The sequence below is a fragment of the Triturus cristatus genome, chromosome 6, assembly GCF_964204655.1.
Source record: "Triturus cristatus chromosome 6, aTriCri1.1, whole genome shotgun sequence".
Taxonomy (NCBI): domain Eukaryota; kingdom Metazoa; phylum Chordata; class Amphibia; order Caudata; family Salamandridae; genus Triturus; species Triturus cristatus.
Window position 1 is genome coordinate 92,045,125 of NC_140589.1, and position 21,482 is coordinate 92,066,606.

Genomic DNA, 21,482 nt, shown 5'->3' on the forward strand with positions numbered 1-21,482 from the left:
CTCGACGTCGGCCGTGTCTTCGACGTCGACCTCTCTCGACGTCGACCGAGTGACTTCGACGTCGACCTCTCTCGACGTCGACTGGGCGCCTTCGCCGTCGACCTCTCTCGACGTCGACTGGGCGACTTTGACGTCGACCTCTCTCGACGTCGACTGGGCGACTTCGACGTCGACCTCTCTCGACGTCGACTGGGCGACTTCGACGTCGACCTCTCTCGACGTCGACTGGGCGACTTCGACCTCTCTCGACGTCGACTGGGCGACTTCGACGTCGACCTCTCTCGACGTCGACTGGGCGACTTCGACGTCGACCTCTCTCGACGTCGACTGGGCGACTTCGACGTCGACCTCTCTCGACGTCGACGTGGTGATCTTGACGTCGATCTTCCTCTCGACGTCGACCTTCTATGTCGCCGAGTGGGGGTAACCATCGACTGCGACCGGCCCACTCGCGGCGGAATGTACGTCGCCGCATCTCTCGACGTCGACCCCCTCGAGGGTGGCGGAGAGTGTCTCGACGTCGACGGAAGCCTCGACGTCGACGGAGACAGTCCAGATGTCACCGGACTAGCAGCCTTCGAGCCCGAAGGGCCGCCTCTCGACGCCGACTTACTTTTGCGCGCCGGAGACTCTTGATGGTGGGATGAATCCCTCGACGCCGAAGTTCTCTGCCTTTTCGCCGGCATCCTCGACGTCGACGGCGAACCTCTTGGACTCCTGGTCTTTTTGGAGCCCGGGGAGCTGGTATCCCTCAGAGTGCGCTTTGAGAACTTCTGGCAGTGGGGACACTGGTCAAGATCGTGTTTTGTAAACACACAATACACACCGAGTGTGGATCCGCCAGTGCCATTTTATTACCACAAGAAGGGCATTTCCTAAATAAAGGAGACATTCTGACTGGAAAAAAATGGAAAATTCACTGGAAACCAGCAGAATTAGCCCTTAAAAACCAGAAAACGTCGAAAAAAGCTTGAAAAAACTGTAATTCAAAATTTCAGTCAAAAAACTGAAGAGCTCAAGCTCCAGGATCCTCACAGAAGGAGCCGGAAAAAAGAACTGGCCCAACTGCCACCTGTAGTGCATCATGGGAGCAGGGGGTCACAGGCAGGCCTTAAAGGCACGGTCCCCCTACTCTAATGCCTTAAAGGCAAGGTGTCAGTTTTCTTGGTTTCTTGATACTCTACTGCAGCCTACTGGCGAATGCCTACAATTACATGTTGCTTTATGGCAATAAAGCAGTGCTGTGTTATAATTTGCCTGATGCTTCCTTTTTTCCTTACGGGTTACGGGGGCACTACTATGCAAAAATATGTAATTTACAGCATTGCCATGTTTTGAACATTATTAGGCTGCATTGATATGTTTTCACATATGTATATATATATATGTATATATATGTATTTTCTATATGCTCCGGGATCCCGCACATGGGCGGGGATTATTCATAGATTATGACTTTGATGAGTATCCCCTGGATGAGAAACACTGCTTTTTCGGCCACCATGGCAGTATCCAGATCCCCACACCACGCAGTGAGTGTTGGTGACTCTCCCGCACCCCATTTTTGTGCGATGTTGCGCTTCGCTATCAGTATCCCCAGTGTGGCCTACTCCTGTGCCGGGCGCGTAAGATCGTTCGGCTTCCATACGTTTAGTAAGCATCTCCTGGGTTCCAGCGTTAACGACACCTCCACCGTCTGTGATATGGTCCTCATCACTTTTACCCAATACTCCATGATCTTTGGACACTCTCACACAGTATGGAAGAATGTTCCCTCCTCCCCACATCATCTCAGGCAGTACGGGTGCGATGCTGACCTTATTTTGTGAAGAGTGTGTCTCGTATAATAGGTTCTATGTAGAATTTTGAGCTGCACTAATTTAAGTCTTGAGGGTATTCCCACCTCCCGCGGGGAGGCCAGCGCCTCCCGCCATTCGGAATCCTCGAAGTCGCCCACGTCCCGGGACCACTTTTCCCTGAGTGCCACGTGTGGATCAGGTAAATTGTTTACTAATTTTCGGTAGGTGAAGGAAGTCGCCTGCTTATGCATGCAGTCTGTCAGCAGCCCATCCTCTAGGAGGGTGGCCTCAGGAACCTCAGTGCCGGATGGCAAGACCGCCTGTAACGCATGTTTTATCTGCAGATATCTAAAGATTTCAGAGGGCGCCAATTCATACTGCGTTTGAAGACGCTCAAATGTAATCACCTCCCCCTTGTGCCACATGTCACCCACCGTGGATATACCAATTGCGTCCCATTTATCAAAGCCTTTGTAATGCCTCAGGCCGCCCAAACGTTGTGTATCCCACAGAGGGGTAAGTTGGGTTATTGTTCCCCTCCAGCCTAATTTAGCGTGTGCTTCATGCCATAGGTTGACCGACTGCCTTGTGGGTACGATTACCGCTGATGTAGCTTCCTGTTATAAAGTGCGGACATCATTCCCTCAACCCAGAGTCCATGCCTATCTGCCATGAAAGCGGGATCTGTCTGCGGGGCGTGTATCCACTGATTGATTACTTTCAGTTGGGCCGCCCAGTAATATAGTTGTATGTCGGGGAGTGCAATGCTGCCGTCGTACCACCCTCTAGTCAATCTGCGCTGTGCTATGCATGCAGGTTTGTTCCCCCACAACAGCACGGAAACCTGAGCTGCTGTATTCAGCAGAATCTTAAGTTATGGATTCAGGGAGCTACGTAAATACTACATTTTACGAGCGTTAGGGGAGTGGATAGTAGTGGGAAATAGGCCTCCTACCCTCGGAGTCACTACGCCCCCTATATGTCTACTTCCTATGGTAAGTGGGCATACCCCTGACCCAGTTTCCTAAATTCTCCCATCTCCAAGATGGTGGAATTTTCCTGGAGAGGGGCATGTCAAGCAGTTCACCTAAGGTGTGTGACTGACCTGGGTGAACTCCACACCTACTTTGCATGCTAATTTCCAAATGGGGCTCAGGGCTGGCATCTCCCAGGTCTGGGAGATGCCATGGTCGAATATCTTAGGCGGAAAAGGCTTTGAAGCCTCAAGCCTTGTTTTGCATCTCGTTTGGAGGAGGTGTAAACACCTCCTTCCATAGGAGGCATAGTTCCTTACCTCCGAGAGGGGGGCTCTCGAATCTTAGGGGGTCAAAAGCGGATCTGTGGTGGCAGACTGGACTGTACCAGTCAGCCAGCACACTAGTAGGTTTTCAGGGGGTACCTCTAAAGGTACCCTCTGGGAAAATGTATTAATAAATCAATCAATGGAATCAGTGTGGGTTTATTAATATGAGATGTTTGATACCAAAAATCTTTGGTTTCAGTGAAGCTATCATGTAGCTGGGGAACTCGTGATCACCAGCACACAGTATATATAGTCAAGATAGCTTCCCTGTTCATTTGCAATGTCTTTGAATCAACTTCGACATCACAGGGGTATATCTGCTCATGCAGATATATCCAAACATGTAATATAATGCACCCTGCCTTAGGTCTGTATGGCCTGTTATAGGGGTGACTTACATATATTGCATGCAGTGTCTGCAGGCATGGCACACAGTAGGAGTGTTGTTTTCACTTTTGTCTGCACCAAGACATGCAGCCTGCAAAAGCAGCCTTGCATGTGCTTGGTGAGGGGTCCCTTAGGGTGGCTCAATACATGCTGCAGCCCTTAGGGACCCTCTTTAGTACCCAGGCCCTAGGTACTAGAGGTACCATCTACTAGGAAATTACAGGGGTTCTAAGGGTATAGGCAATTGGGGAACAATTGTACAGTTTTACAGAAAGAGATCTGGCAAAGGAGACCTGAATAGCAGGAACCCAGCGCACTCCTGTCAAAATTGCATCAAATTCAAGGCACAAATTTGGGGTGACCATGTCAATTAGGAGCACTTTGCTACACCTAGGATTGAGTTAAGGGTTTTATTAAAGAAACCTAACAGGACCTGTTAAAGATTGTGCCATTATTACATGGTGATGTCTCACAACCACACCTTCTAATTATACACTTTCCTACACTAACACTCATCAACATAGACGTGAAACAGGAAGTACCCACTACACAAGAATCCAAATTGGTGGACCAGTAACTTCTCAGATGTCAATCAAGGAGAGAACTCGCCGAAAGATAAGAGCTGTGCTAAAGACTGTCAGCTCCCCAGAAAAATAGATTAACAAATACAAACTATGGTCAACAGGAAAATTCATCTCCAGGAATCTACTGCCAAATGAGGGCTCAATGGGTCACGACAGCAGAAACCCCTTATTTGAAAAATGACAAACTGCCCTGCGCAACTCTGCAACTCATGGAGGCAAACTAAGCTATACCACCTCCCATCCCCTATTTTAGTGGGCAAGATGCAGGGGTGTTATCTAGTTGCATCAGAGGGATAATTGGCCAATTTCCTTCGGGATGAAGTCTTTTATGGAAAAGCTGCAATATAAAACAATAAGGTGCTCAACACTTTGTTGTGGTCAAAAGGGTGTGATCTATTGCCTGCAGGTCTCTTTCTGGGCTTCTCAACTGTGAAAGCAAGTTTGACATTTGTGTTGTAAAGGTCAGTGGGGCATGTCTTGCATCCTTTGTTCTACAAATGTTTGCAAGATCCTCCCAGAAGAAAAACTCAGAAGCTACTCTGAAAGTAGGTGTTCTTGACGTTGTTGGTGTACGACTGCATACTCCTGAACATTCAACATGACTTGGCTATCATAGCAGGTAGATGGCGATCATGTGGTTGGTACTCCTTTCAACTTTGAATCCCAAACCATGGAAAATATACTAAATTCAGTTAAGGAGGCCTACAGATATTTGTTATAAAGAATACCACATCAAGACATTTATCTTCTAAAATACAAAGGTGAGGATCCAGTGACAGAGAAACGCATTTACATACCAAGCCCATCCACTTTGCTTTCCCCCCATTTAAAGTAGCAATTTGACACCCTACTCATTGGTGACATTAAGAGTTTTCAACATTTCCATTCCCTCCCAAACACCAACTCTAATATATAGAACTTGCCCATTTTAAAACTGAAGTATCAGACACCTGGCAGAAGACTGTTTTCAGCATTTAGTTCAGGAAGAAGGTTGGTTAATTAATCTGCAAAATTCCACCCAATGCCTTTTAAGAAACACAAGGAATTTTCATCTACCTTGCTTTGCTCTTTGGGCCAGTTTAGTGCAGGAGCCATCACACTGTTCTGTGTAGGTCCCACAAACGAGAACAAATTATGTATAAGGTGTGATTTGGCTTTCATGCTCATTCTGCATTGTTGTTAGGGTGTTGCCCAACAAATCCAACAGTGATACTGTAGCTGCCCGTTTTTTCTCTAAGCAGCCAAGCACTCCTAGTATCTCACCTCAGCCACCTTTCCAAAGTCAGATAGTTTGTTCTTCTGAAAGGTGTAACAATTATCATAGAACATTAGACAGCAGCACTGACCCAAATACAGAGCACACCCTCTTGTACCCCTATTTCACCAAACCAACTTGTTATCAGTTTATAAGAGTTCTCCATCTGAGCTTCCAAGGACTTCCTTGACAGGGTGGTAGTGCTGAGACAGGCAAGTGCATTTGCGCACACCGTTTGAATGAGTACAATACTATTTTGCGATTTATTTCCTATCACTCCAAGAACTGGATCGGATAACTTGTGTGCCAAGAATCTTGGACTTTTGATGTGTCTTGCACAACGCAGCGACGAAAACAAGATAGTCCCTCCAAACCTCCCTCACTGTAATTTCTCAAGTACTGTTTAACCACAAGACCTTCCACTCTTAACCTTTACCAGATATGCACCTTAAATCTTACATTTTACCACTAAAATCACAATTGAATCTGTGTCAAACTGACACAATGTTCACAGTCTCTGCACAGAGTCACAAAAGAAGCCAAAGGATTGCTGGTGAAAATGATGCAAACGGGGAGAACATCAGGGATTTTATCATATGGCATACAGCCGAAGAAAAATGCCATTACATAAGCAATGTCAACAGTCCTGGTGATATTATTGTCAATGACATTAGTGAGGTAATCCGTGACACTCTTTCCTTCAGCAATACACAGAGCTAGTTATTAAGGTTACATAAAGGTTTTACAGGAGCCTCTTTTAACCTTTTCGGAAATGTGTTTTAGAACCCTAATGTAACATTAACTAAACTTCTCTAGTATTTTATAAGCAAAATACCATTCACAGGGGACAGGAATGTTCCTGGTTTCACAATCTCATTAGGGATCGGTGACATTGTAGACTGCATTGTATTCTGTTATGGCATTTGTAAAGCTCTTACTACTAATATATGGGAGGCAGTAGTGCGTACTCACATGATTACCACGCTAAACTGCATGGGTGTGTGATTAGTAGTGTGTTGTCTTTGCTTTTAGGAACAACTGATGGAAGGAATGCTAAAAAATGTCAGCTCTCTGTCCATCTCCTTGCGTTTGCTTTGTTCCCCATAAGTTGGCAGGGTATGCCCAGTGGGTCACTTGCTCACTGGATTCAAGCTAGCCTGGCTGATATGGGGTGTTGGCCCGAAACCGGTCACAGGATGCATGTTTCCAGTCCAGTCCAAAAAGTTGTAATACATCAGTCACATCCTCAAGCTGGTTTTGTCCGACCCGGAGTTTCACACTCCGAACATCTTTTTCAAATTGCTTCAGTAATTCTCTTACACTCGCCGGATTGCCATTTGCCAAGTAAAGAGACTTGCTCCCTAACCCTAAAATTAACAGTAATCAGAAGAAGTCAAAGGTCATGTGTTTTTTGTCGCATGACGTAAACGCTCTGCAAAATTAACGAGGCTTTAACTCTTAAATTGCTTATTTGACAAGTCTTGAATTACCTCCGCAGGTAGAACTTCTACCTTTTTTTTGGGAGCCTGTGATGTTTTCAAATCGGAGTCTTCAGTCAAGGTTTTATGCAATGTCTGGGGGGCACTTGTAAGTCATTCTGTTTCAGACTTGGCCTCTCCTTAGTTGGAGAATTTTGTGGCTTTACTGTACTGGCCTTTTCAACTATTTAATATACTCTTTGTCCCTCTGAAAGCTGTAAGCTTCGGCTTTTAACATTCTTTTTTCGATATTTTAACTGGTTCCAATTCAGGGTCTGGCTCACATTACGTTTTGGGCTCCCTTGATAGGCCACCAGGCTGCTGATGCATTGCCATCCATTTTGTTAGTTGTCCTGTGCGCATCTGGTTTGTTATTGTAATCAGATTAATCGCATCTTTATTTGTATTGGTTGTAGACACATCTGTGGTAATTATGTTTGTGTCTAAATTTATGACATTGTATATGAGTGGCTATAATCGGCTCTCCGTTCTGCTTCACATCTGCATCTTCATTCATAGATGGAAATGTGTGTGCATGTTGGGCATGTCACAAACATTATAGGGACTGAGCTCATTGCTGGATGGCAATATGTAACGGTCCTCAGTTTTGTTGGACTCCTCCGACATTGGGCATGGAACATTCAGTTTTTCTTGAGTTGAAATATAGGTCTTTTCTCTGGCGCAGACATAGATGAATATTGGTTATGGGCTTTTTATGTTTATAGTGGCCGGGGATAAAGCCAGGGCTCACATTTTTCCCAGATAGTGTGTAAGGGTCTATTAAATCTGTTAGATATATTGGAGATATTTGACTGACAGTTTGCTTTTCCTTATTCAGTACATCTCTTGACTTAGCCTTGAGCTCGGTTAGTTGAAGACTTGGAGTAAGTCTTGTCGACATAATAGATTTTCCACATATAGTATAGCCTGCAATCCCAATTTGCTAGAGCTGCGTTTCACTCCATCGACATCCCCGTCTTATCCAATATGCAAAAGGCTGTGGCCTAACAGCCAGAGCTGCCGAATTTGAAACCGGGGAACCAGTTTTGAGTTGCGGCTTGGACTTAACATCTGTGTTTTTGTGTAAATCACTTTCTCCCAGTGCCGGAAAAAAACCTGAACGCGACCTTTTGTAGTGCGACTGGTGGTCCTCATATGGATATATAGGCTGCGTCCGCAGAGTGGCTTAAGGGCGGTGCGACTGGTGCTGCAGGCACTTGCAGTGACTTTGATGAGGGGCACTGTGTTTTAAAATAAAAGCGCGTGAACTTCCTTGTGCGTTCACCAATTTTTCAGGCACCAATAAAAATGTCAGGAGAACTCTGATGATTAATGTTCCTACTGATGAGAGACCATCATTTTATCTAGTGGCAGTTTTGACTCATCATAAAGTAGCGTGGAAGGTTAGTGTGCCTGCTGCAAATAACTTGTACCAATCTAATCACAGAACTGAGTGGGAGTGAACTATGAGTTGCACTTTAAAAAAAACAAAATGTATGTCAGAGAGAGGCTATGGAGAGATGAGGGGCACTGTTGGAGTGTGGCAGTCAGACTCGCGAGCATTTTGCGATTTGCTAAATAATCACAAAATCAGCAGAGGAGCCCGTTGACAACAATATTGATGTTTTTGGCCTAAAAAAAAAAAAGTCTCAACAGCAAACAAAATGGTGACGTAATTAGCTGTCAGCGCACATCACTACGTGGTGCTGAACTGCTGTACTAGTTAATTTTAGGTGGCGAGTAATTGAAAAAGCCTTATGGATTAGAGGGATCAGGACAGCTGATGGCTCCGGCAAGACTCTCACCTGTGAGTGGGGTCATTGAGAAAGGGGGGCTCCTGACACAGGATCTGAGAGTGCAAACTCGTTCGGCTGTTGTGACCTGGGTGGGACTAACACCAACCTTGAGTAGAGGCCCTGGGCTCACACCATGTGCTTTTGTATCGCTGCCTTCCAGAAATCACAACTAACAATGTGCTTTCAGGATAGTGCTCAGGTCAGTCTTGCAGCTTTGTGGAGCTGTATTTAACATTTTTAATAATAAAAGGCAGGGTCAGACCCGAAGATCGACTGCAGCAGCCTGCACTCATCTCTGTGGTAGGCGGCTCTCCCTTCTGCGCAAAGTGTGACTCGCTTGTAACTCCACTGTGTTCGCAAGTGCAGCATATGCGATACCCGATTAATTGCTCTTATTACCGACAGTTTGATCTCTAGGGTCCTACCTCACTTTCACAGTTGTTGAAAATGTATTTTTTTATTCAGAATAAAAGTTTTTGCCAATGCAGGTCGGCTAGAGATGAAGCTGTGGGACTAAAGGATGGATGGGTGCACATTTAGGGGGGAGATTTTGGGGCAGAGGTGGGAGAATTGTGTTCCCTGATTTTAGAAAGGATAGGGGTTCAAGCTCTTCTAGAGAAGAAGCAACTCACACTTGTGCCTTTGTTTCAGAGAGGAAAAAGATTCTATTCTGTCCTATTTTTGGCTGCCAAATCTGACAGGGAATAAAGCCTGTTTTGAACCGGAGGACCCTGACCAATTAAATCTCAGTGGACATATTCAAGATGATTTTTCTCCAGGAAATTGCCCCCTTACTGGTGAGAACGATTTCCTGGTGACGTTTGAGCTTCAAGACGCATACTGTGTCATCTGGATTCAACCCTCCAATCAACAATTTCTGTGGTTGGCTGTAAGGAACCAACATTTCCAATTTCAAGTCCTGCCTTTGGTCTGGCAACATCTCCCAGGATCTTCAGAAAGGTACTAGCTCCTGTTGTTGCTCATCTTCAATTGTATGGTGTCACAATATGTTCATATCTTGATGAATGCGGGCAGTACGGTTCTAAGAGGTTTTTGTCGGTCCTGGGTGATAGCTGGTGTGTTCCTTCATGGCTTACTGTAAAAGACCCAGCAGGTGCAATTGATTGCGACTTGGTATTCTGCTTCACACTGACTACTTCCTCTTAGGTTTTAGGATGCCTCTGTGTATTATGCACAAGGAATAGTACCAGGGTGTTAGGTGTATGCTCAAGTCAACCTATGAGGACTGGACCAGGTAAGCAGGAGTAGGCCTCCCTATGCAGTAGGTCTACCTAATTTGGATCAGCCACTACGATCCTGTGCCCTAGGGTGCCTGAGGAAAAGTGTCCTGCCTCACGGATCCGGGAGGCAGCAGTGCATACATGGGCGTTAGAACATCCCATGGAGAAAATATATATACATCTTGCTCGGTGGGGGTGATCCTAGAAGTAAGCAGCACAAGCGCAGGAAAGCTTTCCCCCCAAAAAGCATTTATTTGCGGTAAAATAGTCACTCTTGTCAGTTACTTCTAGGACCACCCCCATCGAGACAGACAGACAGACACACAGACACACACACTTTATTCAGCAGGCAAAAATACCATACAAGTATCAATTTATCATAGAAAAGGTTACAAATACGAGCTTTAAAAACAATTCATCAGAGTTCTACATAATGCAATTTCAATATATAAATAAAAAATGTGCATATCACATATAACCTATCCCTCGCCAGTCTAACTCATCTAAAAATAACAGTATACAGGAATGAAACGCGAGAGATCTAAGGGCTTCAGCTACCCCTTGTAGTCCTTAATCTAAATGCAGCCCTTAAAAAGTTAATGATACAAAAAAGTGTAAAAGCATCTGGGGCCAATTTTAAAAATAGCAGGGCCACCCGTGCTTGTTTGAATCTAGCTTTCTTTAAAATGCCCTTCAGAAAAAGACTTCTAGGGAGTGAATAAAATGAGCATAATAAAACAAAGTGAAGGGTGTCCTGTGGAGAACTGTGGTCGCAGCCACAGGGCCCCTTCATTTCTATTGAAGGTGTGAATCCTGCCGGTTCTGCTAAAACATGATGCAAAAGATTTAGTCTGAACCGGGTCATTAGAAATCTATTGTGGGCACTGCTTAGACAAGACAAGTATGGTTCGATGCCCTCGGTGGACTTGGCTACTAGATGTTCTCTCACCGACGGCTTGGCTAACTCCCTGTCTCCCCGGAGCATCGAAGCACACTTGAAGAACCGGTCCTTGACCAGAGCCTTTTCCTGCATGCTCATTTTGGAGGGATTAGTAAATAGATCTGCACATCCCATTTTTTCGAGGGACTCCTTTACATATTTTAACCAGGGGATTTTTAGCCCGTGGTCCAATGAGAGGCAGTCTTCTATGACCTGCCTGCTTAAAGCCGCCGCCTCATTTGCCCAGATCTTTACCCAACAAACTAGGGGTTTGACTGCCATCCTATCCGTAATGTATCGGGCACCCAATTCTTCATGTACAATATGGGCTGGCGTGCTCTAGGGGACTTTTAACAGACGCCACAAATACTTGTTCTCTTCCATTTGTAGTTGGGTGGCCACAATGAACCCCCACTCCTCACTTCCATATAGCACTTTAGCGCAACACATGGAGCTATATAATCTCAGAATCTGCTCTGGAGACCACTGTCCTAGCCTTTGTGCAAAATTCATTATTGATCCGGTACATCTGGTCATGGCTCGGCATTTCTCTTCTAATAAATATTTTAAATTTAAATCCACCATCAAATAAAATCCCCAGATATGAAAAGGACTGTACCTTTCCTAAGCAGTGAGATCCAATTGTGTAATTATAGGATTTACCTGGCTTTTTGCTCACTTCCATAATGTAGGATTTTGCCAGGTTGGGGTACAAGTCGAGATTCCCCATAAATGACACAAAACCATCTATTAAGAGCTGCAAGCCTTTAGGGGTGCAGGCAAGAAGTACCGCGTCGTCTGCGTAAAGCAGCACGGGGATCCCACGAGTACCTATCCTGGGGGTGTCTGCCTGTTAAGTGTTGAGTGCACGGTCAAGACCGTTTATGTATAACGTGAACAAAAAGGGGGCTAATATGCAACCCTGTCTGATCCCGCTAGAGCACGTAAAGGGTTCTGTTATTTTTCCATCCTGACTGTATCTAACTGCAGCAGTGGTATTCAGATGCAAGGTTTTTAGAATGTTAAAAAGCCCCAGGTCCACACCTAGCCCACCCATGATTGCCCATTATTTTCCTCAATTGACTCTGTCGAATGCTGCAGTCAGATCCATAAATGCCAGGTACATCGTCCCTGGGCTGACTACTGTGTATTTGGCTGAGATGAGGTATAAATTAAGGCATTGGTCGGTGGTAGATTTCCCAGGCCTGAAACCAAATTGGACGTCAGTTATAACTTGGTGATCCTCAGCCCAATCAGTCAGCCTACTTAAAACAACCCGCCCTAATACCTTCACTGACATCAATGAGAGAGATCGGGCGGTAACATTGTGGGCTGTCCTTATTGCCTTTTTTTTTTTAAAATAGGGACAATCGTGGCTGTGGACCAAGATGCTGTCATTACTGTGTCCACCGCTGCGTTTATGACCCTAGTCAGGATTGGCGCCCAAAGATCCACGTTGCTTATAAAAAGGTCGGGTGGGAGCCCATCTGGGCCAGGGGCCTTATTCCTGGTTAAACCCTCAATTCCTGTTTTAACCGCGCTAGGAGTATCATCCGCTCCCCATTATGATCCTGCAGTTGGTCCGTGCTTGGATGGTAGTTGTAAAGCCCTTGAAAATGCTCATACCATTGCTCCGGTAGAATGTCATTGCTTAATCCAGGTTTGTTAGCATCTTGAAAACAGGGATTATTAATGACTCTCCAGAAGGCGGTAGAATCCTTTAATACAATCGCCTCTGTCAAGTCTTCCCAAGCTTGCTTTTGTAGTTGACCTTTACGTCCCTTGACAGCTGACTTATTTTTTCCGACAAAGGGTCACCCGGTCCCTGTCTCTTGGGTAGGTCTTTAAAGCATCTTTCAACTCTCTAAGAGCGCGAGAGCATTGTGGATCAAACCATCTCGAGTTATTCGTTTTGACCCTGTGGGCTGGGGCTCTCAACAGACTATCAACTATTTGGGCAACATCCTTAAAAGCCTCAACTAATTCTACCCCACCCACTTCTAGGTCTAAACACCTTAAAATGACCTGTTCACCTTCTTTTAGGAGGGATCTATAAAAGGCCTCGCCATTGACCTGTGTCCATCGCAACCTCCTGCCCTGGTCCGTGACCCTAGCCACCCCTCCCGACTCCACGGGGTTCCTGGTGGTGGCAAGCGTCAACATGGGATAAGGCAAGAGGATTGTCATCACTAAAGGCACTGTAGCCAATACTGAACCCAGACACACAATTTCTGATTGAAGCAGAGACAAAAATGTAATCAATGAAAGAGGCACATCCTCTACCTTTAAATGTGGGATGAACCGTTTTATCCTCTTTAACATCAATCAGGTCCATTGTGTGTTTAAGTGCATGCGTGTTTAGTAGGCCACAGAGTTCCCTTCCCTCCTTTGTGTGTTCCATGTGTGGACCGTCCTCAAGAGTACAGGACGACCAATCCCCACAAGATACTCTCAGGTTTGGGCACAGATGACAATTAAAATCGCCTGCTAAAACCAGTTGAGATTTCATCAGCCCTCGCTCCTGCGTCTGGGTGAGTCTAGTATCCAGTTCATGCAGGCTTGCAGAACCCTGTCCATGTGATATTGCAATATAAACGTTTATAAAAAGTAACCTTTATTAAAAAATGTAAGCCCCTACGTAACTTCTGAGCCCAAAGAAAGGATCTGTCATCTTCCCTGTAGTGTAAGGTTTACGTACATGACCAGCCCCCCCCCGGCTCTCCCTGACGTTGCCTTACGAGTCGGACAGAAGGTTTTATATCCCTCTAAGAAAAAGTTATTGTTTACTGGTTCCCATGTTTTTTGTAAACAAATTATCTGAAATTCCCGTATATAAAGTAGCCATTGTTCATTCTCAAATTTGGTGGATAGGCCTGCTAAATTCCAGGAAACTATTTGTATTTCTCTCCTGTTTGGCATTTCTACACTAGCAATTACCTGGAGGCTATGGGTCCTACAAGCATTCTTGTTTGCACCACTGTCCGCCTGAGCATTTACAACCCGATGATCACAAATAGTTTGGCCATCAACTATCCCCGGGGTGATCTCTTCTCCCCTTCCCCCTAGGTCTATATTGATCACGGGGGTCTTGCGGGCTCTGTCTACTTCCCCCATCGGACCTAGTCAGTCAATATCGTTTAGGTCTCTTAATGGGGCAAAGATGTTATTTGACGGTGCTATGTTGGCCCACCAGATTGCACCCTCCTGTTGACCCACATATCCATGATGTTGGTTCGAATTGGACAAAGGTCTGTAGAAGCAACCCAGCGGGAGCAGTTTAATGTTTGAGTCCACCTTAGCTTGGTAAAACCCGTTACTCTGGTAAAGAATCATGCGCACAAGGTCAAGGTGTCTGAGCGTCACAATCACACAGTCCCCTGAAAAGGCTTTCCTGGATCTGCCTATCCAAGCCACCCTCCTTGCCATCAGTATGTGTCTGATCTCGAATATTAAACCCTGCATTCCTACACGACCAGTGCGCCACCTTATTAATCAGTTGTGTCGCAGGTTCCTCTTTTTGGCTCACATGTGCTGGGACACCAGGTAAAACAACTGTATACGGGCATGAATCTGGGGGTAGGTCTAAGACTGGTAGACCTGGAGTACTCTGCGCAATTAGAGAGGAGATCTCTTTTGGTTGTTGATGCGCATTGTCTCCCCTTTCTATCCTTGCAGTGTCTACTTGCTGTGTTAAGGGATTGCCTGGAATCCCTGCCCTCGATTCCCTCGGCCCCCTAGCGACAATACTTACATTGGGTCTAGTTACTTCGGGATGTACATCTGGGACTGTATTGCCCATAACATCTTTCCCGGTTACGTGTTCGCTAGCCCCATTTTCCCTCCCCTCGTTCACGTTTACATGTAATCGGGCTGGGGCTTTGAAAACTGCAGGTTCCCCCTGGACAACACATGTACACCTACATGCTCCTTGGTTAGCTATTGCACTACTAGAGTTCAGAAGTAACAACCGTTTTTCTTCAAATGACCCTAATTTGCATAGAAGGGGCCCCAAAAGAACAGTCATCCGAATCTCCAGTCTTTTCCATTAATCAGGGTCGTCCCCGAACTCCACACTGGTGTGATTGTCACTTTTGGGAGTTTGGTTCCTGGCCAATCCTTGGTTTGGTTCTGGGACGGGTTTATCAGAGAACCTAGTTGCTTGATACTTGGATCTAGGTTTTTGCTTTTGTCTTTGTGGGACTCCTCCCCTCATTTGTTTCGCAGGCAGCTCTCCACTGCCTGCAGTCAAAGACTTCGGTAGGCTTATCATGCTTTCCCTGGTGGCCCTTTTGGATCGAGTGATAGCCTCACCGCGGCACAAGCCAGATGTAATTACATTACGTGCCGTGGAAGGAGTCGATGTCTCTTCGACCAATATGGGCGAAAAGTCAAGGTCATCGTCCCCTGCAATGTTTTGGTCAGAGTTGGGGGAATTAATCTGTGCAACTGTGATCGCCTCCGATTGCCCTGATGGTAAAACTGGGAGAACGGCTAATCCCCCGTTGTTACTAGGACCAGGGGTGGCAAGACCTAGATGATCCAAACATTGCTGCACGCTCCTAGGGGATTTAGCCATTACTATGCCTGCCATTGATGGCCGTTTTTGAGCCGCAAAGGTGTCAAGTGAGAGTCTTTTCTTCTGTGAGCTGAATCCGATGGGTCAGGACCTACTCTACTCTGGACAAAAAAAGCATCCAGGGTCCCCACAACCCCGCCCCCTCCCCTGCCAGTAGACCAGTGGCGTTACGTTTACTCATATTATCGGCTCGATTACGAGAGGGCCCTCAAAATACACAGATTCAATTCAGTACCTTATTTCAGTGGCAGAAGTCCACCTTAATGCGTAGAATCACAGGGGGGTGGCCCACCCTCCTCCTGCTGCCTCTGACGGGCGCGGACAGGCCCGCCCTTGGCCCAGGCTTTGCCCGGGTGCGTCCCGCGCTGCGGGAGGCGGTGGCAGCCTTTTATGCGCCGGATGGCGTCCGATTGAAACGCGGCTCCTGCCGCAGTGCCCCCTGGTCCCAGTAGACCTCGTGTGTGTGGCTGAAGCTGGAGAGAAACAGACAGAGCATCCCGCGCTGCGGTGGCAGCCTTTATGCGCCGGATGGCGCGCGTTTGAAACGCGGCTCCTGCCGCAGTGCCCCCTGGTCCCAGTAGTCCTCGTGGCTGAAGCTGGAGCTCCACCTGCAACAGCTGGACCACCAATATATAAGTGGCCTAAATGACACATGCGTTTCAAGCTAAAGCACTTCGGGGCGGACATCCGGTGCACAGGAAGTGACGTCATCCAGAAGTATCTCTCTAGGGTCCTACCTCACTTTCACAGTTGTTGAAAATGTATTTTTTATTCAGAATAAAACTATTTGCCAATGCAGGTCGGGTAGAGATGAAGCTGTGGGACTAAAGGATGGATGGGTGCACATTTAGGTGGGAGATTTTGAGACAGGGGTGGGAGAATTGTGTTCCATGATTTTAGAAAGGATAAGGGTTCAAGATCTTCTAGAGAACAAGCAACTCATACTTGTGCCTTTGTTTGAGAGGAAAAGGATTTTATTTGGTCCTATTTTTGGCTGCCAAATCAGACAGGGAATGAAGCCTGTTTTGAACCAGAGGACCCGGACCAATTAAATCTCAGTGGACTTTTGCAAGATGATTTTTCTCCAGGAAATTGCCCCCTTACTGGTGAGAACGATTTCCTGGTGACGTTTGAGCTTCAAGACGCATACTGTGTCATCTGGATTCAACCCTCCAATCAACAATTTCTGTGGTTGGCTGTAAGGAACCAACATTTCCAATTTCAAGTTCTGCCTTTGGTCTGGCAACATCTCCCAGGATCTTCAGCAAGTTATAGCTCCTGTTGTTGCTCATCTTCAATTGTATGGTGTCACAATATTCTCACATCTTGATGAATGCGGGCAGTACGGTTCCAGGAGGTTTTTGCCAGTCCTGAGTTATAGCTGGTGTGTTCCTTCGTGGCTTACTGTAAAAGACCAAGCAGGTGCAATTGATTGCAACTTGGTATTCTGCTTCACACTGACTACTTCCTCTTAGGTTTTAGGATGCCTCTGTGTATCATCCACAAGGAATAGTACCAGGGTGTTAGGTGTATGCTCAAGTCAACCTATGAGGACTGGACCAGGTAAGCAGGAGTAGGCCTCCCTATGTAGTCGGCCTACCTAATATGGATCAGCCACTACGATCCTGTACCCGAGGGTGCCTGAGGAAAAGTGTCCTGCCTCACGGATCCGGGCACCCATGTATGCACCCCTGCCAGGCAGCAGTGCCTGGCAGGGGTGCATACATGGGTGTTAGAACATCCCAGGGAGAAATACAGCTCCCTCCTACAAGGTTAGGACTGGAGCTGTGCTTCCGTAGAGCTGCAGAAACTTTAAACATGCCTATTTCAAAGTGGAATACTCTGCTAAAACAGTTTCCATTGATTTCAGGCTAAAAACGATTATGAGTAAAATAAAGTGACGTAAAATGCCACTAAATTTCCATATTTGTGCCGCTAAATTTGCGAATTCATGACGCAATATCCTGGGAGGTCTGACTGAAGTACTGTTATAATATTGTGGGGCGAATAACTTGGATGGATGAGGAAGTGCGAGTGACAGCTGCATTTTTATCATTTAGGATATGCGGACAGCCGATTAGCTTGCTCTGCAGGTCCCTTTAATGCACTGGTAGTGGTCCTATGTTCTCAGATTTCCTAGGATTGCTGTGGCAACAGGGCATCTACTCTTAAAATCTTATAAACTGTGGGGGGATACAAGTGTAAAGAAAGAGTGAAGGGGAGACTGAGATAGGCCTAGATGGATTCTGTTACAGTCTTCCTTTATATGACCGTCATTAAGAGACGTCAAGTAACATAGGACAAGATCACATGTGCTATGTTCATCTATTTTATCATTACAGGTTGTTGGTGCTCAAGGTATGCGACTGTTTGGGACTTACATGGTGGACTATGTAACAGCCCTCGTGTGACCGGAAATATGTGGAATATTTCTTTAGTTTTCGCTGGTCTGCCTGTTTAATTAAGCTAGGTGATACAGCATGTACCTGCACCCTTCAGTTGTCAGCAAGGGTCCACAAGTCCTCTCATATTATATAATCTGTCTTGATGAATGCGGGATCAAGTAGAGAATTGATACACAATATCATATTGCAACACTGATATTGCACTGAGACTAGGGCAGACTGTCAAACACTAGAGTTACTGTTGACCATCTTGTGATCAGGGGTGGGTGGCAGAGCAGACATTATTTCTTATGTCTGAGGTGTTCCCCAGAAAAGTGGGTGTACAGCTAGAATCCTTCATCCCATTAGGCAAGATACAGGTCTCCAGGTGCCCCACCAGCAGCGGGTATTTATAATACGGAGTTGCAAGCTATCCTATTAATGGAATGGCATAGTTACATTACATCTGTTTGCCAATGCCATTCTGAGGGGATGTTAGAAGGAGAGCCCTAATTTTGGTAGGTTCGGTCTTCTTTGTGCAGTGTGGCGATTGTGATGCTTTCATAGCTCTAGAGGTTACCTACGTTCATAGGAGGGTTTTCTTAATCTGTGTTCCGTCTCAGCGCCCGAGGTTGATGTAACATCCGTGCGTTTGGACAACATTTACATCAAAATTAGGGACTTCGACCACAAATATAATCAGAATAAGTTGGCCCAGTGCCTGCCTACTTCACAGTTTGCCATCTGGACCCCTAAACTGGACAGGGTACGGGATGGTGCCTGCCACCTCAGAACATAACCACTCGGACTCGAAGGAAATTGTGGAAACAGAGCTACCCTTTCGTGGATACCTTAGGCATGCCCAAAGGGAGACACAAGAAATACACAAATTGGCATTTCAAAACATTTATAATGTTAAAGTGATTATATGAGTATATGAATATATATTATAATGATAACCCTTCCTACCACTGACTATACTCTAGAGAGCGTAATAAGAAGCACATTCTGCCAAATATCTTGGAGCAGCTTAACTCCCCATTTTCTGTATGTATAATGATGCGGAAGCCAGTCTGGTGTAGAGCAGGCTGCCGTCCTTTGCATGATAGTGATGTAAGTCAGCAGGGCTTGCAATCAGTCACAGGTGAACGTCCAGGATAATCCATTGGAAGTGCTCCTTTGACGACCCAAAGCTCAGAAGTAGTTTATATAATCAAAACCGGTTCAGTTCGCACAGTGTCTGAGGCCCTTTGTTAATGTTATTATTTGTCTTACCGATTCACAGCTGCCTCCAAATGTCAACAATATATAAGGGCAGCGTGCTCAGTGTACTTTGTTCTTGAATAGAATGTACAGTGTTGTGATAAAATGCTTATGAAGAAATATGAGTTGCAAGCAGAACACTTTCTGAGTATGTCATTTTGTACATGCAGAGTATGTTAAAAGTCATAGTCTAAATAGATGTCAAAAACGAGATAACAAGAACTTGTAATATTGAAGACTTTGTGGACAGGCCCCATTGAAATCCTGAACAATCCATCACTTCTGCTATACTGGAAAAATAGTTTTCTCTGCTCCGAAATTCTTTAGATAAAAATTAGGAATATTTAAAAGCATTCTTTTCAAGTTCAAGTTAAATTAACATGGCATCTATGAATTCTTTTTATCCAAATATTCTTTTTACTACACAGTATCTTTCAAATCAAGTACAATACCAACAAGTGTTAATACCCCTTTTTTCGAGAGGATTTCCAGATCCAAAAGCATCTCCGGCCATCCCTGCGGCCACTCTAGTTTGATCAGCTCCACTACAATACGAGCAATAACACCTTTGATGTGGCCCTCCTCTTCAGAGACGTCTTTGATGCCCTGAAATGGTAAGAAAGGAAGTCAAGTTTGCCAAACACCGCTATGCAAGATACAAAGGAAATTCGAATAAGCTTATTTTTAAAACTTTTTCCAACAGAAAAGAAATAATTTCACACAGGATGATAAAGGAGACTGCCAATAACATTATAATTAACAAAAAACATAGTACAAGGGTGGTGAGTAGTAGATTAACATTCAACACACATTGCAACACCAAACATCCAGGAACAGCAGGTGCTCGTGATGGGCGAGAAGCTTTCCAGTGCTTGATAACAGCTTTAAAAAGTATTGATAAAGAAAACAGCTCTTAGGGAAAAGGGTAAGACATCCCAGTGAAGTGATGTCAGGGATCTAACTTCGAATGGGGCCCATTAGTGCATAGTACTTGGGAGCAGAAAGAGCAACAGACGTTACAAAGTGTTTGAATGGGTGCCTACAATATCAATGAATACCATGATATGTGCAGGGACGAAAATGGCAATACCAATAAATGCAGTGACAACGTATACCATAACCTGCGCCTGCATAACAATGTCAATGCCCATAAAATGCAATGTATGGTGTAGGAAGGTGGATATCTGACTATGGTTACCCCCAACTTTTTGCCTAGTGTCTAGCTGGTTTTTCGACTTAGTTGGCCTGAGATCCTGCCATTCAGGGTCTCAGGCTGTCTGCTCTCTCTTTAAAATGGACTCCATGTACCCTAGGTACATTCCCAATTGGTAAGGATCACCTTATTGGACCCTGTACAGAGTACCCTAGGTACCCAGGGCATAGGTGTACCCTAGGCCTCCCAGGGGCTGCAGCATGTATTATGCCACCCCTGGTCTGGCCTTCCAATCAGACACAACTGGCTGATCACTCAGCTGGGGCAAGGTTGTGTAATCACCCCTTGCTTAGATATAGTATGCCTATATCTACCCTTATATATAGACACATGTGTACCTATCAGTCACTCCTATGGCAGGCCTTAACAATCCTGGAGGCAGAGTGCTTGGTAACATGTGAGATGGTGCTCTAGCATGAGCTGAGCCTGTCTGCAGCTTTCGGAACCATGTCCTTATAGCTGTTCTATGATATAGCCTACCATATACTCTTAAAGTGCCTTATAATCTTAAACGGTTATGGTAACTATGGTTTGGCTTTATCAAAACATGTCGTGTAAGGTGTCTAACACTTTGGAATAATACCCCCATACCATTTCTGGACATGAGGATATTATTCCCCCCTTCTAGAGGGAAAGACATGTTAAAATCATACTTCACTGTTAGCCTCTGACCAAAGCCTCAGCATCACAAAATGGATGCTGCTGCCACGACACAAGTCTGACCTCCTGCAGCTGGGAGTGATCCCAGCCAGGGAGGCCTGGACAATAGGTTTCCTGCTTGGGGAGGTGCTAGCACCTCCCCAGACAGCCTTTAGTGTATTGGGGCAGGGTGGGCTGAAAGGAATGAGACATGCCTGGGGCACACAAGGTGTTCCTTGCATAGTCCAGTTCAAACCGGCGCTGGGGCACTCCAGCCCCAGCTCTGGCGCGAAACTGGACAAAGGGAAGTGGGTGTAACCACCCCCTCCCAGGTCCCACCCATAAGGCGTGACCTAGCAGGTATCCCAGCCCCCCAGATTAGTATAAGAGTGGGAGTTGGGCCTCAAGACTTTGGATTATCCTGAACCTGCAACTTGAACAGAAACTCTGGACCTTCGACATTCGACGAAAGAAGAAGACTGAAGAATCTCCCTTGTGGCCAAGGAGTGGCTACCCTGTGCAAACAGGCACCATCAAGAGACTACCCTTTGCTTTGCCCACTTTCTACGAGGAACCGACTGCCGAGCCCGACCAGAGCCTTGACTTCCAGACTTCTCCGACCCT

The 21,482-nt window shown here is 45.7% G+C and overlaps 1 protein-coding gene across 1 annotated transcript in view; it reads right to left on the reverse strand.

Moving 5' to 3' along the window:
- The window catches only part of LOC146813810 (exportin-5-like), a 1,013,804-nt gene that overhangs the window by 845,564 nt on the left and 146,758 nt on the right, over positions 1-21,482 (reverse strand). The window contains exon 4 of the mRNA XM_085610267.1: positions 19,475-19,612. Within this exon, the coding sequence (XP_085466393.1) occupies positions 19,475-19,612 (138 nt within the window). The remainder of the gene's footprint in view (positions 1-19,474; positions 19,613-21,482) is intronic.